The sequence below is a fragment of the Erinaceus europaeus genome, chromosome 13 (genome assembly GCF_950295315.1).
Source record: "Erinaceus europaeus chromosome 13, mEriEur2.1, whole genome shotgun sequence".
In the NCBI taxonomy this organism is placed as follows: Eukaryota; Metazoa; Chordata; class Mammalia; order Eulipotyphla; family Erinaceidae; genus Erinaceus; species Erinaceus europaeus.
In genome coordinates this window covers 92169434-92195129 of record NC_080174.1, presented here as the reverse complement: position 1 = coordinate 92195129, position 25696 = coordinate 92169434, and the positions used below count along the sequence as shown (strand labels likewise).

General features: G+C 54.0%; 2 protein-coding genes across 9 annotated transcripts; one reads left to right on the top strand and one right to left on the bottom strand.

Moving 5' to 3' along the window:
• The first annotated feature begins 1891 nt into the window (after positions 1-1891).
• LOC103122394 (F-box only protein 6) lies at positions 1892-9601 on the top strand. Of its 5 annotated transcripts, none has more exons than XM_060170889.1 (8): positions 1907-1971; positions 2681-2924; positions 3267-3336; positions 4105-4401; positions 6768-6894; positions 7932-8027; positions 8752-8887; positions 9158-9601. In XM_060170889.1, the coding sequence occupies exons 2-8, from the start codon at positions 2805-2807 to the stop codon at positions 9338-9340; spliced, it is 1029 nt and encodes a 342-aa protein (XP_060026872.1). In that variant the 5' UTR covers positions 1907-1971; positions 2681-2804; the 3' UTR covers positions 9341-9601. The 5 variants fall into 5 exon arrangements, with proteins under 5 accessions (XP_060026874.1, XP_060026872.1, XP_060026871.1 ...); XM_060170888.1 differs by lacking the exon at positions 1907-1971 and adding an exon at positions 2028-2181; XM_007532988.3 differs by lacking the exons at positions 1907-1971; positions 3267-3336 and adding an exon at positions 2028-2181.
• Positions 9602-10041: 440 nt separating this feature from the next.
• MAD2L2 (mitotic arrest deficient 2 like 2) lies at positions 10042-17744 on the bottom strand. Of its 4 annotated transcripts, none has more exons than XM_060170894.1 (10): positions 17620-17722; positions 17128-17208; positions 16754-16805; positions 16547-16665; positions 14373-14444; positions 13709-13809; positions 12522-12616; positions 12152-12225; positions 10953-11045; positions 10042-10850 (listed from the first exon to the last, which is right to left on the bottom strand). In XM_060170894.1, exons 3-10 carry the CDS (start codon positions 16791-16793, stop codon positions 10809-10811), a joined length of 636 nt encoding a protein of 211 aa, XP_060026877.1. In that variant the 5' UTR covers positions 16794-16805; positions 17128-17208; positions 17620-17722; the 3' UTR covers positions 10042-10808. The 4 variants fall into 4 exon arrangements, with proteins under 4 accessions (XP_060026877.1, XP_060026875.1, XP_016048012.1 ...); XM_060170892.1 differs by having other exon boundaries at positions 16754-16929; positions 17620-17687; XM_016192526.2 differs by lacking the exon at positions 17128-17208 and having other exon boundaries at positions 17620-17744.
• Positions 17745-25696: the final 7952 nt, after the last annotated feature.

Here is a 25696-nt window from a genome sequence, read left to right as displayed (position 1 = left end):
CAGGATCCCAAAGGACCAGCACCATGGGACGGAACTCTCACCATTGCCAACATTTCACCCCAGCTGTCCTACGCACTGCTGGCTTCCTCTGGAGAGGGGACTTCAGGTCTCTGGGTCAGTCCTCGCCTCCATGCTTGCCTGCCACACTCCTGACTGATGTGGCTCTTCCAAAAGCACAGGACATCAGAGGAGGCCAGAGCGCTGAGAATGGGACCCAGAAACCTGAGAGGTGGCCCAGCTGGTAGAGTCTGACCTGTGAGCACAAGGACCCAAGTTCCCCAGCATCACATGTGCCACAGTGATACTCTGGTTCCCTACCCCCCCACGCACACATATGCACACACCCACTAGTAAACAACAAATTAAAAAGACAGAGCATGGGCCAGTGAAGTCACTCACTTGGACAGGGCACTGCTTTGCCATGGGCATGACCTGGCTTCAAGTCCATCCTTGCCACACTGGAGGAACTTTCAGTGCCACGGTGGGCCTCTCTGTCCCTGTCTCTCTCTAGAGAGGGCTTGAGGATGGTTGCCTAGCATAGTAGGTGCTCAGTCTGCACCATTAAACTTACTTTATCCTATTCAACTCTGGGCCAGGGAGACAGCATGATGATTATACAAAAACACTTCTCATGCCTAAGGCACCAAAAGGCCCAAGTTAAATCTCTAGCACCACCATAAACCAGAGCTGAACAATCCTCTGGTAAGAAAGAAGAAAAGGAAAGGACAGAAGGGAGAGAGGGAGAGGGAGGGAGAGAGAGAAGGAAGGAAGGAAGGAAGGAAGGAAGGAAAAACAAAGCAAACAAAACCCACTCTTCCTTGAAGATGCAGCCCGCAGCCCTGGTGGAGGCTGAGCACTATCTGCACATTTATGGCTGAAGACAGGGGGTTGGGGTACTGGGGCAGTGGTGCACCCAGTTTAGTGTATACAGTACTAAGCTTAAGGATCCGGGTTTGAGCCCCTGCTCCCCACCTGCAGAGGGGATACTTCACAAGTGGTGAAGCAGGTCTGCAGGTGTCTTCTCCCTCTCTCTCTCCCTCCTCATTCAATTTTTCTCGGTCTTATCCAATAAAAAGGAAAAAATGGCCTCCAGGAACAGTGGATATGTAATGTCAACACCGAGCTCCAGCAGTAACCCTGGAGGCAAAAAAAAAAAAAGAGGGGGAGTCGGCGGTAGCGCAGCAGGTTAAGCGCACATGGCGTGAAGTGCAAGGACCGGCATAAGGATCCTGGTTCAAGCCCCAGCTCCCCACCTGCAGGGGAGTCCCTTCACAAGTGGTGAAGCAGGTCTGCAGGTGTCTGTCTTTCTCTCCCCCTCTCCTCTCCATTTCTCTCTGTCCTATCCAACAGCGATGACAACAACAGCAATAATAACTACAACAACAACAGCAAGGGCAACAAAAGAAAATTAATAAATAAATTTAAAAAAGAGAGAGAAAAAAAAGAATTTTGTTTTTGAAGGTTTAAACGTAGAGTTTCAGAAATCACCCCCCCCCCCCCCATGGAGAGGTCCTGCAACCTGGGCAGGCCATGAGAACTGAGGAATAAGGAAAGTCTCCAGCAGGGGCAAGGATCCAGAAAAGGCTATTTCTTGTTTAATTAATTAATTAATTCATTTTTACTGGAACCCGGCTCAGCTTTAGCTTATGGTGGTGCTGGGGACTGAACCTGGGAGCTCAGAGCCGCAGGCAGGAAAGTCCTTTGCAGAACCCTGATGCTATCCGCCCCTCCACTGCCTTTATGTCATGTCATGTCATGTAATGTCATTTATCTATTCATCCATTTTTGCCGGAGCCCAGCTCAGCTCTGGTTCCCGGGGCTTGAACCTGAGGGCCTGGGGCGAGCCTCCCCAAAGCCAGTGCTAGCCCAGCCTCCTCCGGGATGGGAGGAGGCAGTGCAAGGGTCAGGTGTTCTCCGGGAGTGGCCTGAGCTTCCTTCCCAGGACCAGCTGGGGTCTGTGCAGCGCTCCAGGTCCGTTGGCCCCTTGGGTGCGGGAGGGGGTGGGTGGGTGGGCAGCGCCGGGTGTGACGCACATGTCCCAGCAGGGGACAGCTGGGGCGATCACGTGACGCGAGGCGGGGCGAGGCCGGCAGGCGGAGGCGGCAGGCTTGGGCTCTCCCGGAGCTGGGTGCCGGGGCTGGGTGCCAGGGCGCCCCTCGCGCCCAGGTGTCGCGCCAGCAGGTGCAGGGGTGCGGGGACGGCGGCGCGGGAGGCGGAGGGTGCGGGTTAGCTGTCCGCTGAGCTGGGGGCTGAGTTCCGGGTCCCAGGGTGCGGGGCGGGGCCTGCATATCACCGGCAGCTGCACCCCAGCCCCGGGAAGCACCCAGATGGGCCTGCCGCCTGCTATCTTAGGGCCTCCCGGCACCCCCTCGCGCACAGTGAGCCAAGGGCGCCTAAATTCTGCTTCTGAGGGTGCTGGGTGGCCCAGTGAGGAGCCTCATTGCTGAGCTGACTTCGCACAACTGGCCTGAATGTCTCCTTCCATCCATCCTTCCTCCCTTCCTTGCCTCTATGCTCTGGCTGATGGTGGTGCGGGGGACCGAACCTGGTCTTTGGAGCCTCAGGCATGCTCTCTTTGCATGACCATTATGCTATCTACCCTGCCTTTAGTTTCTCCCCTTTCTCTTTATTTCATCTACCCACTTCCCTCACTCCCTCCCTCCCTTCCTTCCATTTCCAGAGCACTGATCAGCTCTGGCTTATGTGGTACTGGTGGAACCTGGGACCTTTGGTGCTTCATTTATGAAAGGCGTTTTGCATAACCACCGGCAGACATGCTGTCTCCCGCCCTGTGAATGTTTTGAATGTTTGCTCCAGCTGCCTTGGGGAGGCCTTCACCTCTGAGTACACACACCTGGCTGGCCCTCAGCCAGCAAGGGCTGTTGGGGAGGGCTGGGGGTGTCAGCCAACTTCCAGTGTCCAAGGTGAGAAACTTTCACTTTCATCTGGCCTGGGCTGTGTTCTTTGAAGTCACATTTTAATTTTAATTTTGAGAGATGCAGAGAGAGAGAGAAACACCAGAGCACTGCTCAGCTCTGGCATATGGTGGCGCGAGGGATTGAACCTGGGACTTTGGAGCCTCAGGCATGATATCTGTTTACATAACCATTATGCTACCTCCCCCACCTTTTTCTTTTTTTATTTGGGGAATTAATGCAAATACAGTTGTTGGTACATGGGTAAACTTTGTTTTCTTTTTTTCTTTATTGGGGGATTAATTATGTAACATTTCTCAGTTTTCCACATAACAATTCAACCCCCACTAGGTCTTCCTCTGTCATCCTGCTTCAGGACCTGAAACCAGCCCCCACCCCCACCCCAGAGCCTTTTACTCTGGTGCAGTACAACAAACCCTGTCCAACTTCTGCTTTGTGTTTTCCCTTCTGATCTTGTTTTTCAACTTCTGTCTATGAGTGAGATCATCCCAACTTCATCCTTCTCTTTCTGGCTGATCTCACTTCATCTGGAGTGAGGAGTGGGGCTCCGGAACCCTCACACCCCCACATGCAGAGGGGAAGCCCAGCCCACCCAAGGCATGTAGCAGTGTCTGCAAAGCTGGGGAGCCAGTAAGAGAGCAAACAAGTACATGCATTAGAGTTACTCAAGGGAGACCTGGAGTGGACAGGACAGATAAAGGAAGGGGAAGGAGGGGGAGAGAAAATATCTCACTAGTCACCCACACGCACAAACACAAGCAGGCAACTTGTCCACAGACGGCCAGAGGAAGCAGGATGGCTCATTTCAAGCCCTTGTGATTCTCTCCCTAGTTGTCAATGATTAGCCAGTTCCAATTTTTTTATTTTATTCTATTTATTTACTTATTTTTACCAGAACACTGCTCAGCTCTGGCTCATGCTGATAGATTGAGTCTTGGACTTTGGGGCCTCAGGCATGAAAGTCATTTTTTGCATAACCATTATGCTAGCGTCTCTCTCTCTCCATACACACACACACACACACACACACACACACACACACACACACACACACACACACACACATTATCCCAGTCTAAAAGTAAGAAGCAGAGTTAGAGGAGTTCCTAGAGACCTCGGGGTCCTAACCCCTCGGTCAGGTACCACAGCCAGTGTTGCCTTCCCGCAGGCCCGCGTGTGCGCCCCACCTCACCTACTGTCATGGCCCCCGTCTGCATCAATGAGCTGCCCGAGAACATCTTGCTGGAGATCTTCACGCACGTGCCGGCCCGCCAGCTGCAGCTCAGCTGTCGCCTGGTCTGCGGCCTCTGGCACCACCTCATAGACACGGCCACCCTCTGGAAACGCAAGAGCCTGCTGGCGGGCTTCATCACGGAGCACTCTGACCAGCATGTGGATGACTGGAAGATCTTCTTCTTCCTCTGCAGCCTCCGCAGGAACCTGCTACGGAACCCATGTGGCGAAGGTGAAGCGAGGCCTGCAGCTGGGCTGCTCCCATCCGCTCACCCCTTCCTGAGCTAGGGGGCTGGGCACATGCCCTACACCTCCTGGAAGGTCCTAGCACCCTAGCGATGGCCGTGGCCTGTGGGCTCTTCACTCTTCAGCGTTCAGTGTGGAGACTGGTCCTGCCTCATTAAGAAGGGTCCTCCCACCTTGCATTGCCCCTCACGGCACTTTTCACACACGGTGGTTACCTTAGCTCTCTCTTTTTAAAAATATTTTTATTTTCCCCTTTTGTTGCCCCTTTTTTTAAATTGTTGTTGTTATTGCTGTCGTTGTTGGATAGGACAGAGAGAAATGGAGAGAGGAAGAGAAGACAGAGAGGGGGAGAGAAAGATAGACACCTGCAGACCTGCTTCATCACCTGTGAAACGACTCCCCTGCAGATGGGGAGCCAGGGGCTCAAACTGGGATCCCTATGCCGGTCCTTGCGCTTTGCACCACGTGCGCTTAACCCGCTGCACTACTGCCTGACTCCCCAGCTCTCTCTTTTTTTTATCTTTATTTTATTTCATAGAGACAGTTACAAGTTGAGAGGGATGGGGGAGTTAGAGAGGAAGAGAGACAGAGACACCTGCAGCACTGCCTAACTGCTTGTGAAACTCCCCAGGTGGGGACTGGGGATTTGAACCTGGGTCCTTGTGCATTGTAACACATGCACTCAAGCAGGTGCACCACCACCCAGCCCCTAGTTACCTCATTTCTACCTTTTTCTAAAAAAAAAAAAAAAAAGATTCCTTGCCTGCAGGAGGAAAGCTTCCTGAGTGGTGAAGTTTCCTTCCTGAAGTGGCTACAGGTTTCTATCTTTCTCCCTTTCTATCTCCCCTTCCTTCTGAATTTCTGTCTCTATCCAATAAATAAGTAAAATGATTTTTAATTTCTTTTTAAATCTTTATTATTGGATAGAGATAGAAAGAAATTGGGAGGGGAGGGAGCGATACAGAGCGGTCCAGGAAGTGGCGCAGTGAAAGCATTGAACTCTCAAGCATGTGGTCCCAAGTTCAATCCCCAGCAGCACATGTACTGTTTCCTTCTCTCTCTCCTCCTATCTTTCTCATGAATATTTTTTTTTTTTAAAAAAAGAGAGCGAGAGACAGAGAGAGACACCTGCAGCCCTGCTTCACTCCTCATGAAGCTTTCCCCTGGCAGGTGGGGACCAGGAGCTTGAACCCGAGTCCTTGTGCACTGGAATGTGTGCTCTTAACCAGGTGCACCACTACCTGGCCCCTGTAAAATGATTTTAAAAAATTCTTTATTAAAATAGCACATGAGATGCCAGGGATTGAGCTCAGGCATTTGAGTCATGGCTTAAGAGTCCAACATTTTACCCAGTGTGCAAACTCCTGTGTCACTTATCTCCACTTTTTTTTTCCCCTTCTTCTTTCTCCCTCTGCCAATATTTCACATCCCTACGGCCTGATGGTGTCTGCTGTTCAAGACACAGAGCAAAACAGCCTTCCTCTCTGGTTCAGCCAAGCTGCCTGACGTCTCTGGAGGCTTCCTCTGTGCCAGGGACTGGTGTGGGATCTTCACAGATGTCATTTTTCTGTCGCCATCTCTGCCATCCAGATGGAGACAGAGAGGCTTTGGAGTCCAGACACACGGCTCGAGGCCTGTTTCCCCTGGGATGTTCTGTTGTCTCTGCCAGAGGTCTTCTCTTCATATAGTATCTACTGTTTTTTTTTTTTTAAACATTTTAACTTATTTATTTTATTACTGGATAGAGACCGAAATTGAGAAAAGAGGGGGAGATAGGGAAAGAGACAGAGGGACACCTGCAGCCCTGCTTCACCACTTGTGAAGCTTCCCTCCTGCAGGTGGGGACCAGGGGCTTGAACCTGGGTGCTTACGCACTATGTGTGTGCTCAACCAGGTGCACGACCACCTGATCTCCTAGTATGTACTCCGTGCTTCTCTCTCCCTGTCTTCTCTCAATTTCTCTGTCCTGTCCAGTAAAATGGAAAACAACTGGCCCCCAGGAGCAGTGGATTCATAGTGCTGGCACCTGGTCCCAGCGATAACCCTGGAGACAAAAAAAAGGCAGTTAACCCGCATGGGGTCAAAACAGGACCCATGAAGAGCCCAGGTAGCTGCATGGCCCTCTTGTCAACTGACATTTTGAGAACTGGAACGTGGGTGTGGCCCTGAGCCCCAGAGCAACATGAAGTGAGGAGAGGTTTGGTTAGCAGTGCCGGTGTTGAGGCGGGAGGCTCTGCAGGTGCCACCCCACGGACAGCTGGCACGGACGCCTCAGCAGGCCCTTTCTCGTGACCAGGTGGGAGGCAAGTGGCACAGTGGCAGAGGACATCTGCTTGGTTTCTGTTTTTCTAGAGAACATGACCCACTGGAAGCTGGACTTCAACGGGGGGCACAGATGGAAGGTGGAGACCATCCCAGGAGACCACGGGACAGATTTTCCAGACTCCAAAGTCAAGAAGTACTTTGTCACATCCTATGAGTAAGACACACTGACTGAGCAGGTCATGAGGGAGAGGGAGGTCAGACAGTGAAATCTCCTCGTGAGGCTTGGGGGTAGGTGAGAGAGAGAGAGAGGGTGTGTGTGTGTGTGTATCCTCAAACTGGCTCAGTCTGTTGCTTCCTGGAGCACGAATCAACTCAGTGGCTGGCTTAATGGAGGGAGGGCCAACTTCAGGAGACTGGAGTCCACTGGGCAGACAGGTAAATTGGAGCCAAGTGGTGGCACAGCTGGTTAAGCGCACATAGTACTAAAAGCACACCCTATGCAAGGATCTGGGATCTAGTCCTTGGCTCCTCACTTGCAGGGGGACACTTCACAAGAGGTGAAGAAGCAGGTCTACAGGTTCTCTCCGTCTCTCTCTTTCTTGCCTCCCCTTTCAATTTCTCTCTGTCCCTATCAAATGAAAAGGGGGAGGGGGAAGGCTTCTAGAAGCGGTGGATTTGTAGTGCTAGCACCGGAGCCCCATCCACTAGAGGCAAAAAACAAACAAAAACAACAACAGGGGTATTGGGGGCTGGGCGGTGGCATGCTGGGTTAAGTGCAGGTGGTGCAAAGCATAAGGACCGGCCTAAGGATCCCGGTTCAAGCCCCCGGCTCCCCACCTGCAGGGGAGTCACTTCATAAGCGGTGAAGCAGGTCTGCAGGTGTCTTTCTCTTCCCTCTCTGTCTTCCCCTCCTCTCTCCATTTCTCTCTGTTCTGTCCAACAACAACAACAACAACAAAATGGGGAAAATGGCCACCATGAGCAGTGGATTCGTAGGGTAGGCACCAAACCCCAGCGATGACTCTAGAGGCAAACAAACAAAAAATCCAGGGGTATCAGCAAGCTGGTTCTCACCCAGGAAGGTGAGCTGATGGATGGAGGTACCCTTCCTGGGCCCCTGGGATGGGAGATGGTGCCACCCACGTTCAAGTGGGTAAGGCTCCCAGCCATGAGGTGGGGACCAGACTCAGCAGCAGGCGATGAGAGTGATCAGGGTCACGAGGAGTTCAGTCCTTTCTTTCGGGCCCTCAGCTTGTGCCTCAAGTCCCAGCTTGTGGACCTCAAAGAGCAGGGCTACTGGGAGGAGCTGCTCGACACGTACCGGCCCGACATCACGGTCAAGGACTGGTGAGTGGGCCCACGGTGCTCTTTCCCCTTCCTGAGAAGGCCCGTGCCTCAGTGTCCTGGGGCGGGGGCCCTACACCCCTACCAACAGCCCACACCGGGCCTTCCAACAGCATCTCCCAGCTTCCCCTGCGGCTGTGCCAGCCTCCCTTGCAGATGGGGAGCCTGAGACCTCCACAGGAGTTATCAGCAGCAGGCCCTGGGGTGGCAGAGACCTGGCCCCACCTGTGTCTGCACAGGACACAGGACACAGGAAGAGCCTGGGCTTGGTCCAGGCATGAGCAGGACTCCAGCTCTAGGCCTCCAGACCACCCACTATTCTGAGGGCAGTGGGGTATCCCCATCTGCAGCCAGGATTTTTTTTATGTTGGGAAGTGGCGGGGCAGGGGAGTAGTCGCGGCTGAGAGTTCTGCACCACCCCACAATACTGACTCCACAGCCCCGCCCATTATAACCAGCAGGCCACCTGAGAGCCCTTAGGTGCCATCTGCACCCCAGGAGCTGCTCCCCTCCCTCAGGGATAGCTGAGGCTCCGTGTGGATAAACTAAACGTGGTCACACACACCCCCCCCGGGCTCGGTGGGGCACAGGGAGCATTGCATCCATCCAGGTGGGCCTCGCAGCCAGAGGAGGGAGGCAGACCACCACGCTGCAGGGTTTGGGCCATGGGTACACCTGCACCTGCTCCCGCCCCTCAGCGCACGGCCCTGAGCCCCACCTCCCCTAGGTTTGCTGCCAGAGCAGACTGTGGCTGCACCTACAACCTCCAGGTTCATCTGACCACCAGTGACTACATCTCCTTGGCCTCCTTCGAGCCCCCGGCTGTGACCATCCCTCAATGGAGCGATGCCAGGTGGAGAGAGGTGAGGCCCCATGACTTGCCACCTGCCACCACTCCCCTCCCCCCAGAGTCAGAAAACAAGAAGCAGCCCTCTCCCCAAATACCCTGGCTGTCCCGCCTGGAGCTCCCTCCCAACTGCTGGTCTGGGCAGCTTGAACCACTAGCCCCATGTGTCTCCTGCAGCCCAGTGGTCGATTCTCCCCTCTGCCTCCCTGGTCTCCTGGGCAGCTTGAACCACCAGCCCCGTGTGTCTCCTGTAGCCCAGCGGTCACTTCTACCCTCTGCCTCCCAGGTCTCCTACACCTTTTCTGATTACCCTCCGGGTGTCCGCCACATCCTCTTCAGACATGGGGGAAAGGACACCCAGTTCTGGGCAGGCTGGTATGGCCCTCGGGTCACCAACAGCAGCATTGTCATCAACCCCAGGACACCCAGGGACCCGGCCCCTCCCACGGCAGAGCCTGAAACCACCTAGAACCTGTCCGCCTGCCCTCCCCACCTCACCTCCACAGGATGCACGCCCTGACTGTCAGTCACCCAGCAGCTATATACCTTTGGCCTGGGCTGGCCCCAAGACCCCTCTGCATAAGAGCTGAGTTGGGGGGCAGGGTGGGAGAGGGCAGTGAGGCCCCCTGCTCCAGCAGCCCCTGCCCTTAGGGAGGAGACCCACCACTCTGGTGTCTTTCTACCACAAAGCGTAAACATTTTGTCATAATAAATGTTTGTAGTAAGAGTAGCCTGTAATGTTGGTTCCAGAGTTGGCAGACTGGGGGGGTAGGGAGGTCCCTTGGGGCAAGGTGGTGGCACATGTCACAATGTGCCAGGGTTGGGTTCAGGGCCCTGGTCCCCACCTGCAGGGTGAAAGCTTTGCGAGTGGTAAAGCAAGCCTTTAGGTGTCTGTCTCTCTCCCTCTCTAGCTCCCCCTTTCCTCTCAATTTCTGGCTGTCTCTAGCCAATAAATAAAGATAATGAAAATAAAATTGGGGGTGGGGGTAGATAGCATAATGGTTATTATGCAAAGACACTCTCATACCTGAGGCTCCTAAGTCCCAGGTTCAATCCCCAGCACCACCATAAGCCAGAGCTGAGCAGGGCTCTGGGAGAAAAAGCAACAGTCCCTCAGCCTGGGCTAGCGGGCTCCCCAGCCCCTCCCACCAAGGCTGAGTGACAGCAGCCTCAGCCACTGGGGCTCCTTTATTGAAACTACTCACAGCACAGTATCTGAGACAGACATGGAGACATGGAGACAGGAGACACGGAGGTCCCGAGCAGGTGGTAGCGCAGCGGGTTAAGCACATGTGGTGAGACATGGAGGTCGTGGTGCCCTTCACCATCCTGGGGGGAACCCTCCAGACGGTAACCAGTCCTGAGCAGCTCTGGGTCCGGGAGGAGGACAGTCCATCACAGAGGCAATAAGAGCACTTGGAGTCGGGCCGGCCGTAGGCAGGGGGTCCCCAGGGTCCGACACATCAGCATCGGGGGCAGGCAGGGGGTCCCCAGGGTCCGACACATCGGCATCAGGGGGGCAGGCAGGGGGTCCCCAGGGTCCGACACATCGGCATCAGGGGGGCAGGCAGGGGGTCCCCAGGGTCCGACACATCGGCATCAGGGGGGCAGGCAGGGGGTCCCCAGGGTCCGACACATCGGCATCAGGGGGGCAGGCATGGGGTCCCCAGGGTCTGACACATCAGCATCAGGGGGGCAGGCAGGGGGTCCCCGAGGTCCGACACATCGGCATCAGGGGGGCAGGCAGGGGGTCCCCAGGGTCCGACACATCGGCATCAGGGGGGCAGGCAGGGGGTCCCCGAGGTCCGACACATCGGCATCAGGGGGGCAGGCAGGGGGTCCGGCAGGGGGTCCCCGAGGTCTGGCACATCGGCATCAGGGGGGCAGACGGGGTCCCCGAGGTCCGACACATCTGCATCAGTGATGGGCAGGTGCCTTCAGCTGCTTTTATGAGCCCTCTCCTCCACGTAGAGCTGCATCTGCAGGGCAGGAATAAACACCGAGGGTGGGGCCCGAGGGGAGGGGAGAAGGGGGGGGAGCTCTCCGAGGGGCACTCCCTAGACACCGCCCCTTCAGCTCACCTTCAGAATGTCTGACGTCATGGTTTTTAGGGGAATCAGCCGGGGGTCGTGCATGTGCACATCTTGCTCATCTGCCAGGATCCAGGGGAAGTCCTGGGTCAGGGACAGAGGGGAGGGTGGCACCGGAGGCTGGCAGAGTGGGTCCCCAAGATCCCCTCCAGAAGCCGGCAGCTCAGAGCCCGGGGGAACCCGTGTGGTCGATACCTAGAGGGCAGGGGCTTCGTCCCTGGGGGCCCCCACGGAGCTGTGGCCGCATGTGGGGCTCCCCTCCTCTCAGCACTGAATGCCTGGCTGTAGCAGAGACAGGCGTGTGGCCACAGAGCAGACACACAGTGGAGGGGGGGCTCACGGGGCAGAGCACACACATTGCCGTGTGCAAGGACCTGGGTTCAGGCCCCCAGCACACAAGGATGGGGGGATCTTCTCAAGCAGTGAAGCAGGGCTGTAGGTGTCTCTTAATCTCTCCCTATCTCAGTTTCTCTCTTTTTTAAATTATTTATTTATTGGGTAGAGAAAGTAATTAATTGAGAGGGGAGGGGAGACCAAGAGGGAGAGAGACAGACATCTGCAGCCTCGCCCCACCACTTGTGAAGCGACCCTCTGCAGGTGGGACTGGGGTCTCGAATCCTGGTTCTGGCACATTGTAACCTGGCCCTCAATTTCTTTTTCTTCTTTTTTTCCCCATATATTTCTTTATTCCCTTTTGTTGCCCTTGTTCTTTATTGGTGTAGTTATTATTGTTGTCATAGTTGTTGGATAGGACAGAGAGAAATGGAGAAAGGAAGGGAAGACAGAGAGGGGGAGAGAAAGACAGACAGACACCTGTAGACCTGCTTCACCACTTGTGAAGCGACTCCCCTGCAGGTAGGGAGCTGGGAGCTAGAACCGGGATCCTTATGCCAGTCCTTGCACTTTGCGTCACGTGCGCTGAACCCGCTGTGCTACCACCCAACTCCCTGGCCCTCAGCTTCTATGTCTATCTAGTAGAAAGGAAGGAAACAACCAGGAAGGCCACCAGGAACGGTAGATCTGCAGGCACTGAGCCCAGCAGTAACCCTGGTGGCTGTGTAAGTGCCAGGCAACACCGTGCAGGCTGCACTGGCCAGAAGCAAAACCCATGTCCCCTCAGACCCGTGATATCTCCTATTTGGGGGCCGCCAGGTGGTCCTTGCCTACCATCCCAGACAGTTCAGTCTCACCTTGATCACCTGGATTTTCTCCATGTTGCGGGTGGCGGCCTCTCTCGTGTGCACCAAGACAGTGAACGTACAGCCTGAAGATGCAAGAGTGTGCTTGTGGTTAGGTCGGCCTCCCCCCCCACCTCCCCAGCCAGCCGGTCATTGGCACAGGACTGAGAATTAAGCCACGTGCTGGCACAAGACAGTCTCAGCAGGGAGAATGAAGCCAGGAGGAGTCAATCCGGGAAACTTCCTGGGGGAGGCAGATCTCCAGAGGGGTTCTCAAAGGCAGGCGGGAAGGAGTAAAGCTTGGTGCAGCCACATCAGGACCGGAAGACACGGAGCAGCCCCAGGCAGGCAGGCAGGCAGGAAGTGGGACAGAGCAGCATACCTGGGGGGTTGTGGTCCAGGACGGCATCACACACGCTGATCTTCAGGATGAAAGCCCGGAGTAGCTGTTCCACGTGAGACAGCAGGGAGTCTGAGCTGGAGGGAGGCGAGGGGGCAGTCCCCCATCACATGGTGTCCCCTGTCACACGGCATCCCCCTCCCACCAATAGGCAAGGAGCTGGGAAGCAGCCTGGGGCCCCTCCAGTGCTTCACAGAATGCTGGCTTCTAAGGACCGGGCAACCTAGCTCACCCAAGCACTTAAAATATGGGACATTTAAAGCCACTGCCGGGGAGCACCGGCCATGCACACGCAGTACAAAGCGCAAAGGCTTGCAAAAGGATCTGGGTCCGAGCCCCCGGTTCCCCACCCGCAGGGAGGACACTTCACGAGTGGCGAAACAGGTCTGAAGGTGTCTGTTTTTCTTTTTCCCTCTCTATCTAACCCCCTCCACCCATTTCTCTCTGTCCTGTCCAATATAAAATGGAAAATATGGCCACCAGGAGCAGTGGATTCATAGTGCTGGCACCAAGCTCCAGAGATAAGCCTGCAGGCAAAAAAAAAAAAAAGCCAAGGCCAGGTCCTAATTAGAGTGGAGTGGTGCAGGCCCAGCCTACACAGTGGGTCTACCACTCTGCAGCCGGGAACAGACCAGTACACAGCCCCAGCCTCTCCAGGCCCCGTAGGAGAAGGCCTGCCTGAGGTCACAGCACATGGAGGCAGATTCCAGTGCCCTGACTGGCTGTTATACCCGCCTAAGGTCAATGTGCAGCTGACCAGAAAGTTGTGCCATCTCTGCCAGCTTAGTCCCTCTGGCTGCTGAGTGAGGCTGAGACTGGCCCTTCACCAGTCCTGCTTGCAGGTGTGAAGCAGGAGGGGCTCTGTGACCCAGGCGGCCAACCTGGAGGGCTGCCAACAGGCCTTATGAGCTCGGCATACCTGGCATCTGTCCCCTCAATGGAGGCTGCCTTAAAGGGGGTGGTGTGGGTGGGGCTATTGCTGGGAACCTCATGTTGGCTAACAAGTAGAGGAGAAGTGGGCCCAGGGAGTGGGGCAGGGCTGAGGGCTCTGGAACAGAGGGCCCAAGGAGTAGGGAAGGGCTGAGGGGATGGGGAAGGGGTGAGGCTGTGGGAGAAGAGGGCCCAGGGCGTGGGGAAGGGGTGAGGGTGTGGGAACAGAGGCAGCTCACTTGATTGACAGCAATGGGGGCTGTGTGATTTCAAAGACGAATTTCTCCACTGGGCGGTGCTCTTTGTCCAGAATCACCACCACCACCTTCTCCACGTCATTCTGTATGGGCAAAGACTGGGCTGCAGCAGGGGCCAGTGTATCACCCTGCTACCACCCGCTCCTGGCCCAAGGAGGGGAGGGGAGGGGAGGGGAGGGAAGGGGAGGGGAAGGGAGGGGAAGGGTATCCAGCCTCTAGACCAAGGGTCCCCGAGAGCCTAAAGATCAGGTCTGGGAAATCCAAGTGTCCCCTCTCCCCTAGATCCGAGAGGAAGGACAGGCAAGTCTCTCGGTGGGATGTCCCAGCAAGTGTGAGAAAGCAGAGGGAAACAGGAGGGGGAGGCACCAAGTCCAGAGGGAACACTGCAGGGCATGGGTCAGGAGGCAGATGTGTGAGACCCCAGGACCCTTATGGCCGGGGCCCCCCTCCACTGACCCGGCTCCTGGGGCCAGCACACTGTGTGTGTATGACCAGACACTCTGGGGCCTGTGTGCGTGGGGTGCAGGGGCCGGGATTCTGGCTGCAGGTAATGGCGCAGCTCCAGCACTGTCCCCACCCCAGCGTCACTTACTCTGTGTGCCTGGAGGGGCCTCTGGAGGGCCAGGGGAAGGGCCTGGGGTCTCACCTTCTCCAGCAGCGGCTTGACACAGTGCAGCGTGTCCTGGATATACTGGTTCAGCTCCGGGTGACAAGACATCTGCACATAAACCCGTAGGATGACCCGTGAGGACCCAGTACTGATGGGAGCCACCCGCCTGACACGCACCCCAGAAGGCCTTCAGAGAGAGGCCCAGCAGTTCTCCTCCGCCCCCAAGGAAATCAGTTTCCCATCGTGGGACTGGGAACTGCAAATTGTCCAGAGGAAGAGAAGTTAGCAGATAAGAATTCTCTTAGCAGGAGTTGGCAAGGACCGGCATAAGAAGTTAGCAGATAAGAATTCTCTTAGCAAAGCGCAAGGACCGGCATAAGGATCCCGGTTCGAGCTCCAGCTACCCACCTGCATGGGGAGTCACTTCACAGGCAGTGAAGCAGGTCTGCAGGTGTCTGTCTTTCTCTCCCTCTCTCTGTCTTCCCCATCTCTCTCCATTTCTCTCTGTCCTCTCCAACAATGACAGCAATAACAACAACAATAACTACAACAATAAAACATAAAACAACAAGGGCAACAAAAGGGAATAAATATTTTTTAAAAATAAGAATTCTCTTAGCACTGGCATCGACTAGTAGGGCTCCCCTCCAGGGTCTGAGAAGTTCCTATACTGTACAAGGAGGTAGACATATCTGTGGTTGTTGGCATTATTCTAGAATAATAATAAAAAAAATCTAGGGTGGGGGTAGATAGCATAATGGTTATGCACAGAGACTTCCATGCCTGGGGCTCCAAAGTCCCAGGTTCAATCCCCCGCACCATAAGCCAGAGCTGTGCAGTGCTCTGGTGTTTCTCTCTATCTTTCTCTCTCTGCATCTCTCTCAAAAATAAAATAAATACTTTTTTAAAAAAGGAAAAATTAAAAAAATATTTAAAACTTGGGCTTTCAAATATTTGAAACTAGGGGAGATAACATAATGGTTCTGCAAAAAGACTTTGATGCCTGAGGCACTAAATTCAATCCCCAGCACCACCATCAGCCAGAGCTGAGCAGGGCTCTGTTATCTTTCCCTCTATAGCTCTCTCATGAAAAAATCAATTTTACAGAAAAAGAGACAGAACTTTAAACAAAAATCTGAAACTATGGAGCTGTGTGGTCACAGACACGTGGTTTTCTTCCTCTGAGCTTCAGTCTGTCATCTAGGAAGACTCGGCAGACACGTGGAGCCAAGTAGCTGGCCCCACAGAAGCTGCCCACTGTGCCGGGTCCCCTCGCCTCCCTTCCCCTCCCCGCATGCCCTTTACTTGGCCCCGGCCAGTACTGGGCCATTTGATGGAGCTTTCACTGAGCCAGCTAAGGAACCCACACTGCTAGAGAACGGGGATAGAGCGGGCTGGCGTTTACTGACCCCAAGATGTTTTTGTTTTTTTTTTTAATATTTTTTATTCCCTTTTGTTGCTCTTGTTGTTTGATTATTGTAGTTATTGTTGTCATTGTTGGTAAATATTTATTTATTCCCTTTTGTTGCCCTTGTTTGGTTGTTGTAGTTATTATTGTTGTTGTTGTTGGACAGGACAGAGAGAAATGGAGAGAGGAGAGGAAGACAGGGAGAGAGAAAGATAGACACCTGCAGATCTGCTTCACCGCCTGTGAAGCGACTCCCCATTCAGGTGGGGAGCCGGGGGGGGGGGGGGGGGTCAAACCGGGATCCTTAAGGACCCCAAGATATTTTAACCTAAACTAATCCAGAACAATTAAGGCCTGAGAGAAGACGCACAAGAATATCTTCCCTCAAACCAGCCTCAGCGGCCCTTTTATTTGCTGTTTATTATTGGAAAGAACAGAGAGAAATTGAGAGGGGAGTAGGGCATAGAGAAGGAGAGAGACAGGCACCTGCAGCCCTGCTACACACCACTAGTGAAGCTTTCCCCCTGCAGGTGAGGGCCGGGGGGCTCGAACCCAGGTCCTCACCACTGCAATGTGAGCGCTTAACCAGATGCGCCCCCGCCAGGCCCCAGAAGCCCTTCCATAATTTAAGACTCCAGCACCTGTGGGTCCCTCTAGAATTGGACCCTTGGTGCTTGGCCGGGGAACCTCAGTTCTGAGGGGCGGAACATCGCTAACCAAGCCCATGCAAGGAGGGGCTGGCCGGAGTGGGAGAAGGAGCCTACCAGCCCCGGCGTGGGCACACATGGGCGCGGTGACTCGCCTGCACAGGCACGTTGTACTTTTTCCGCTTCTGGAAGATGCCCACCGGGTAGACCTCGCGTACGTAGAGAATCAGGTGCACCGCCACCTCCAGAAACTCGCACAGCACGTCGGCCACCACTGCAGGGGGTGGGGGGGCAGAACTCCGTGGGCTGGGGGAGCGCGGCCCAGGCCCACCCTCGCCTCCCCACAGGTCCACCTCCCTCACCTTGGCCAAAGTTGAGGTCCTGTCGGGTGAGCGTAGTCATCCTGCCCGCCACCTAGGGGGTGGGGCCAGGGTAAGGACTAGCTCCCAGGGTGGGCCCCAGGCCAGGCGGGGGTGCACCTGGTTAAGTGCTTGTGCTCCCTTGCACAAGGACCTGGGTTCGATACCCTGGTCCCCACCTGCGGGGGAAAGCTTCATGAGTGCTGCAGGTGTCTGTCTGTCTCTCTCATCCATCCCCTTTCCCTCTCAATTTCTCTCTGTCCTATAAAATAAGCAAAGGCTAAAAAAAGGGTTAGCAGGAGCCGGGCAGTGGCGTACCCAGTTAAGTGCACATATAACCAAGGGTAAGGACAGGGGTTCGAGATCCCGCTCCTTACCTGCGGTGGGGGACACCTCACAAGTGGTGAAGGTCTCCAGGTGTCTGTCCTCTCCTTTCCCTCCCTTTCCAGTTTCTCTGTCTTAAAAATACATACATACATACATACATACATACATACATAAACAAACAAAGTAGCTGCCGGGCTCCAGGCGGCTGCATGGGGGGGGGGGCATCATCACCGGACACCCCAGAACCAGGGAGGCTGAGCAAGTCCCCCCCCTACGCAGGCATCGTCTGGGGTGCGGGGCTATGGGGGGCTCCAGTGCGCCTCCACCAGCCTCTGTGCGCGGGTGGTCTGCGCCGTAGAGCAGGGCCTGGCCCCGGGTCCGAGGGCTGGGGAGAGGAGCCGCAGAGCAGGGCCTGGCCGCGGACGAGCGGGGCTGCAGGCCCGGAGCAGAAGGCGGACACGAGCACACGCCGCGGCTGCAGCGGCGCCCCGGTCCGCCTGGACCCCCTCCCCGCCGCCCGGAGCCCTTCCCCGCCCCGGTACCGGCTGCTGCCTCCACCCGCGGCCCCGCGCGGGGAACCTCGGCCACCGCCGCTCGCGCCTCCCGCTCAATCCGCAGCCCGGGATCGCTCCCAGCCTCCCGGCGCTCCGTGGGTCCTAGCGCCGACTGCCGACACGCCCACTGCCCCGCAGCCAATAGGAAGGGGCATAGCAGCGGGACATGCGCAGTGGGAGGTGTGTGCGTGGGCGGGACTCCCTTTGAGTGCCCGGAACCCCGGGCCCAGGGGTGGTGGGCGTGGCCTAATCAATGGGCGGGGTTTGTGGGGCGGGGCTCCGTCTGTGTGCCGGGGACCTTGGCCCTCAGAGCCAATCGGAGACTGGAGGTGGGCGTGGCCTGAGTTATGGGGCGGGGCTTTGGGGATAGGCTCCGCCCACCTGCCTGGGGACTGGGGCCAGAGGGGCGGGGTGGGCGTGGAGAAAGCCCACTCGGAGCTCCAGGTCCCGTAGCTGTACATCTTCCCCCCACTCGGGATGTTCCTTTTGCTGATGCAGGACGGGTGGGTGTGGCAGCTGAGAGCCCAAGGGAAGGCAGAGGGTCTCAGGGCGGCGGCATCCTTTGCGGGCTGCGGGCTCGCAGGCCCACGCACCCTCAGCCGCCCAACCGAAAGCGAATCCGCCGGCTGCGGGGCGGGGACTGGGGAGAACCGGCAGGGCCCGGAGACGCCCCCACCCGGCATCTGCTGCAGCCTGAGAGGGTCCTGGAGGAGACCCCACCGCCACCGCCCAGGCATCACGGCATCAGCTGGTCTCTGCAGAGCTTCAGAGACAGTGCCGAGCACCGGGTTCAGCGTGCCCGTGATATAGGAAAGGAAAGGAGGGGAGGAGAGAAGGGAAAAATGTCAAGGCAAAGAAAGAGCTAACTAATGGGGACAGGCGGTGGCGCACCCGCTTGAGCGCACATGTTACAGTGCACAAGGACCCGGGTTCAAACTCCCATCCCCACCTGCAGGGGGGAAGCTTTGCGAGCGCTGAAGTAATGCTGCAAGTGTTGTCTCTGTTTCTCTACCTCATCCTTCTCTCTCCATTTCTGGGAATAAATAAAGATAATTTTAAAAAGAAAAAGTTAACTAATCAAACAGGAAGGAAGAAGAGAAGGCCTTGAGAAAGCCCCCCTTACACACACACACACACACACACACACACACACACACACACACACACACACACACACACACACACACACACTGAAGTATCTCACCCTGACAGGCCGCAGAGCTTCTGAGTCCTGCTGCTAACTTCTCCCAGACACGGTTCTGCGGGGAAAGGCGCCAGAAGGAAGGCGCCCAGACCAGAAGCGGTGGGTCCACGTCCACCGCCTTAGCCCTGCAGCCTCTGCTCTGTGCTGAGCTTGCTGGACCGTCCCTGTGCTCAGGGCCCAGAAGGCTCTAAGAACACCGGCTCTTTCTGCGGCCTTTCAGTTTAATAAAGTTTCTCCTCTCTCTAAATCCACGTGGCTCCCTGGTCTTGTTTGCCACACCATCCTTGAATCCTCTCGTGACATCCTCAAGGCCTTACTCCCATTTTGCAGACAAGCCAAAGGAGATACAGAGGGAGGGGAGTATTCTTCATTGACATAGGTTTTTTTTTTTTTTTTTTTTTGATACCTCTGGATGCCCTTAGACTTCTGTCAGGGTCGAAAAGGCCCTAGAAATTAATAATTGTTTTTTTTGTCTTTTAACAATGTACTGCTTAGCTCTGGGGATTGAACCTGGGGCCTTTGGTGCTTCAGGCATGAAAGTCTATTATTTGCATAACCATTTTACTATCTCCCTTGCCTGGAAGTAATAATATTAATGTAAAAACAATTGCTTGTGAGCTGGATTGTTTTTATATTAATAGAACATTGATATTAAAAGTAATATAATTTTTATATTAATATTGTTACTTCCAAGCTGGGGAGATAGCATGATATAGTTCAGTCCCCAGGACTGCCACAAGCCAGAACTGAGAAGTACTCTGTTAATAAAGAATATTGTTATTGTTATTTAAAAAAAATGCTGGTGTGCGTTGAACACTGATTTTTTTTTTTTTCACTTCATTCATTAACTCTGGGAGCTAAACACACAGGTCCACTTTATAAATGGTAAGTAGCACATACTGGGAACATGCCCTGAATTACCAAAATCACAATGTTGAAATACAGACCCAGTTCTGCCTTCTACTGAAGCTGAGGAAGAAGGGTTTTTGTTTATTTATTTTCCCTACAGCACTTCTCAGCTCTGATTTCTGGTGGTGCTGGGGATTGAACCCAGGCCTTTGGTGCCTCAGGTATGAAAGGCTTTTTGCATAACCATTATGCTACCTCCTCAGCTCCAGGTTCTTTGCTTTCACAGGTAGAAAAACCATGATCAGAGAAGTGGCTACAGAATTGTGGGCTCAAGTCCAGGATTCTTGCCTCTGACTTCCACAGACAGAAGGGCTTGCCAGAAGTCCCACTCATCTGTGGGTGCAAAGCTCTTACCAGGAATAATCACCATCAGGATACCTGGAGAGCCCACCCAACACCCTAAGACCCATTCCCCAGTCTTCTTGCCTACCAGATCAGACCAGGTACACAAGGTGCTGCAGTCAAAAAGCCCAAGGCCACCCCGCAGTGAAGGCATGCCTTCCCTGCATGAGGCTGGGGCCCCTCACTGGCTGTCCTACATGTGATGACTGAGCAGTGCTCGAGTCTCTCTTTCTTTCTCTAAATAAGCACTTACAAACATATGCTTTGAAAATAGCTCTCAAGGGCCCTGATGCCCAAGCAAGTGTGGCAATCACTGTCATCACTGTGATTTGGTCTATTTCCAAGGTAAGTACATTTCCAAAAAAAAAAAAAAATTGCAATGCTTAACCCAAAGGGATAGATGATAACGTGTGTGTGTTTTCTTGTTATGTTTTTCTTAGATTGTTTTGTTTTGGTTTTGGTGGAGCTGGAGACTTGCCCGTGTATAATTTTGCTGCTCCAAGCCACTTTTTCACTCACATAGAGACAGAAACAGAGACAGAGAAGGTGAGACACCCTTTTCTCCAGTGTCACAGCACCTCCCATGCCATGCCAGGGTCTGAGCCTAAGCAGCCCACACACACACACAGCAAGACACGCGCCCGGCCTGGGAAGCCCCATGTCCCAGCCTGGGCATGGATGGCTTATTCAGGGATGAATGCTCCTGGCTTCCCATTTTAGGCACCGTGACTTTTCTCTGGATGTGGGGACCCTTCCTTTCACAAGCTTCCTGCAGTTGTTGCCACACACGGGCCCCGTGAGGCAGAGTCTCTGTGGGTGCTGGGCCACCAGGGAGCAAGAGGGTCCTTCTCTGCCCTTCTCTGGAGGCTACTCTTTCACTGGTGATAGGAAGTTATTTTTTGTGGGGGGGGGGCATTGTGGGAGGCAGTTCCTTGTAAAGGATCCCTAAGATTGGTGTGGGGGGTAGAGATACCCAGATTCCAGATATCCCTGTGGGGTGACCTCCAGTGCACAGGGTGAGTGACATGGGCACCCATGCCAGCCTGGCCCTCTTTTAAAAAAATATTAGTGATTTAATAATGAATTACAAGATTATGAGATTACATAGGTAATTCTACATAACACCTACCACCATAGTTCACGTCAGGCTTTCATCCATCACCACCACCCCCAGACACAGGCCTCAGCACCAGCCCCCAAGCTACCGCAGGCCTCCCAGTATGCTCTGTTAAGGAACATCAGAGAGGGGAGTTGGGCGGTAGTGCAGTGGGTTAAGCGCAGGTGGCACAAAGCGCCGGCGTAAGGATTCCAGTTCGAGCCCCTGGCTCTCCACCTGCAGGGGGGTCACTTCTCAAGTGGTGAAGCAGGTCTGCAGGTGTCTGTCTTTCTCTCCCCCTCTCTGTCTTCCCCTCCTCCCTCTATTTCTCTCTGTCCTACCCAATAATGACAACATCAATAACTACAACAATAAAGCAATAAGGGCAACAAAATAGAATAAATAAATAATTTTTTTAAAAGAATACCAGAGAGGGAGGGGGCAGGCATGGCACACTTGGTTAAGTGCACACATTACAGTGCACAAGGACCCAGGTTCAAGCCCCTGGTCCTGAACTTGCAGGAGGGAAGGTGGTGGTGCTCCTGGTTAAGTGCACATAGTACTAAGAGCAAGGATCCCTACAAGGATCCGGGTTGAAGTCCCCAGCTCCCTACCTGCGGGGGTGGTGGGATGCTTCATAAGCGGAGAAGCAGGTCTGCAGGTGTCTCTCTCTCTCTCTCTATCTTCCCTTCTCCTCTCAACTTCTTTATGTCATATCTAATAAAATGGGGAAAATGGCCTCCAGGAGCAGTGGATTCTTGGAGTGTCAGCTCCAAGCCCCGATGATAACCCTACAGGGAAAAAAAAAAAAAGGAAGTGCCAGTGCCAGGTCTCCTACATTCTCTATCACTCCTCTAAAAAAGAAAAAAAAATGGAAACCACCATTGACGTCTTTCCAGTGGGGAAGCCGAGGTCCCAGCTGCTCGACTGTGGCACTGCAGTGGCCGTCTTGCCGGCTGCCGGCAGAAACCCCGGCGTGAGGATGCACTGGGGCTTTGGTTCAGAGCCAGTGGTGAGCAGGAAGGTGGGCCAGGGAACAAATGACATAAAGCACGACGTGATCAGAGCCCAGGCTTTGTCTCTTCACTTACAAGATGAACAGATGTTCCTGGAAAGCTCAGGTGGTCCTGGGTTCCGTGGAAACCAGGAGTCTGGGGACAGGGTAAGGGCAAAGGGCAGAGCAAGTAAGGGACGAGAGAGCTCTCTGTGCAGACTTATCTGTCATTCCCACCCATGAGGCTGCGTGGCACCTGGCTGTCTCTCCTTAATTGCATCAGCATGATGGATGATGGGGGGGGGTGTCCCAGATTAGATTATCAGGTTAATTTATTTCATTTCTGAAAACTCATTTTACTGGGCGGATGCTTTCCCAAGTTATCTGCATATTTCTCACCAGACAGCAATATGCAGGCAGGTGTTTGGGAGGAAAAGGAAGATGTTTTACCAGAAGAGGGCACTTATTTGCCAACTGGGGCAGGTCCCTGGGACCTGCAACTGGGAGAGAGAGAAAAATCACACTCCAGAGACAATTCTGTCAAGATTCAGAGAAGCTGAGATAGCACAAAGTCTTGCAAAGCAAGGTAAGAGTTTGCACCCCTCGAGCAAAGGCAGAGGCTCGCCATCCCAGGGTCTTCACACAAGACAGAGTCCTAAAGGCCACAGGCAGACACATAGCAAGGGGGCCGGCAGACCCCTCAGCGGCTCCTAAATCTCACCTTGGACCCGCTATCCTGACCACAGGCCTGTCACATCTGGAGTCCCGCCCATCACAGGCAGTGGGGGAGAGCCATAAAGACTAGACCACACAGAGGCTGGTGACAGTCCCTTGGACCCCCTAGCGCCGGGTGACACAGCCAGCTAGAACGCTCCCTGCACAGAGGTAGAGAGAGTCCCATTTTTTTTCGCCCTTCAGTTCAGCACCTGCCTCAAGGCCTGGCCAAATTCAAGTGTTCAGTGAGTGCATGCCACAGGATGAACGAAAGGATGGAGGAATACAGTGACAGTCACAGAGGGTGGCTCAGTGGTGGGGGCAGGATTTGCATGCAGAGTTCACACGATTCTGAGTGGGGTCCCTGGCAACACAAGCCAGTGCTGTGCTCTGGAAGCATCTTTCTCTCTCTGTCTCTCAATCTCTCTCAACGTACATATAAGTAAACCTTTGAAATGATAACAACAGCTCAGGGCTGGGTGATGGCACATCCGGTAAAGTGAACTTAGTACTATGCTCAAGGGCATGCGCAAGGATCCGGGTTTGAGCCCCCGCTTCCCACCTGTAGAGAGGATGCTTTCCAATCCTCCCTTTTGCTGCAGCTCCGAGCTTCTCTCTCACTGCATTTCCCTCTTTCCTGGGATTGCCTCAACTCTAAGAACCAGAGTAAATTTTTTAAACCTTACACCAGATTTTGCCTTGTCCTGCTGGCCTCCACCTCGCTGGCACTGAAAAGCAAAGTCTCTTGCCTTGGCCTCTGCAGGCTCATACGACCTCACACCACCCGACTTCACCCCACTGGTCCCTGCCCAATCGTCCCTGCCTCACACTCCCAGGGCCTTGCACCAGCAGACCACCACTTCTCCCAGAGTCATGGGACTCATTGTCACTCTCTTGGCCCAAACTCTGTCTCATGGAAGAGGCCCTTCCTGGTGAGCTTTTTTTATTATTATTAACATTTTTAAAATATTTATTCCCTTTGTTGACCTTGTTGTTTTGTTGTTATAGTCATTATTATTGTTGTTATTGATGTCTTCATTGTTGCATAGGACGGAGGGAAATGGAGAGAGGAGGGGAAGACAGAGAGGGGGAGAGAAAGACAGACACCTGCAGACCTGCTTCACCACCTGTGAAGCGACTCCCCTGCAGGTGGGGAGCCGGGGGCTCGAACCGGGATCCTCACACCAGTCCTTGCGCTTTGCGCCACCTGCGCTTAACCCGCTGCACTACCGCCCGACTTACCCTGGTGTGCTTTTGTCAAAATAATCTACCCTTCACTTTGTGCCTTCTCTCTACCGTGTGCTTTTTAATTACTTTCTTTCCACAGCACAGTCGCTATCTGGCATATGCACTAGTTGACCTGCTTGCTTTCTGTCACCTTCACTAGAACGTGAGCTCTGTGATTGCTGGGACTCCTGCCCAAGTTGTTTATGACTGGACTGTGCCCACCACTCAGAGCAGCCCTGCACGGAGTAGGTGCTTAGTGTGCATGTCTAGGACGGTGGCTCAAAACTTCCAGGGAATACAGTCCCGCTCAAGGAGGGAGCCTCCAGATGATAGTCCCAGGACAATAGTGCGCCTGGAGCTTGCCCTGCATGTCTTGACGCAGACACCATCATCTTCTTACAGAGGGCCTGGCACTTGGAACATCGAGAGGTGGGATAACAGTGAGCTCAGAGGTTAGGTGACGTGCTTATGGGGACAAGCAATGTGGCATCAGAAAAGGAGCATTAAAAAAAAGAGAGAAGGGAGTTGGGTGGTGGCGCAGCGGGTTAAGCGCTTGTGGCGCAAAGCGCAAGGACCGGCTTAAGGATCCAGTTCGAGCCTCATGCTCCCCACCTGCAGGGGAGTCGCTTCACAGGCGGTGAAGCAGGTCTGCAGGTGTCTGTCTTTCTCTCCCCCTGTCTGTCTCCCCCCCTCTTGATTTCCTTCCATCCTATCCAACAACAACGACGTCAATAACAACAATAACCACAACAATGTTAAACAACAAGGGCAACAAAAGGGAAAAATAAATAAATATATATTTAAAAAGTTTTTTAAAATAAAAAAAGAAGAAGAAGAGGAGGAGCTTCAGGAGTGGGCAGTGAGGCACAGTGTTGAGCGCATATGCTACAATATGCAAGGACCAGAGTTCAAGGCCCAGGTCCCCAGCTGCAGGGACAGCTTCCCCAGCAGTGAAGCAGTATTACAGTTGTCTCTTTCTCTCACCTGTATCCTTCCTTCCCTCTTGATTTATCTCTGCCTCCACCCAATAAATAAAACATTTTTATTTTATTTTATTTTTTTACCAGAACACTGCTCAGCTCTGGCTTATGATGGTGCAGGGGATTGAACCTGGGACTTGGGAGCCTCAAGCATGAGAGTCTCTTTGCATAACCGTTATGCTATCTACCCCTGCTCAATAAACTTTTTTTTAAAAAAGAGGAGGAACATCTAACCTGACAACAGAAAGAAAAAGAAAGAAGAGGGGAAGAAAGGAAAAGACGACTCCAAATAGAAGTCAGGAAGGAGCTCTGGGCGCCAGGGAGACCACTGCTCCCGCAAGTGCTCTTAAATTCTTGTGGGCTGGTGGCCCTCACTGACCCCAATGAGTTATGGGGGCCATGGGACCCATCACACAGCATTCCCGGACTCTCAGGGTCAGAGACAGATGAGCCAGGCCCAGGAGCTGGCTTTGTCACCAAAGGGCTGGGGGCATCACAGTGACTTTGGACATGGCATGGTGAGAGACAGTCCAGAAGTGTGTGAATGTGTGTGTGTGTGTGTGTCCATGTGTGTGTTTTGCTAGGGTGTTATCTTTCCC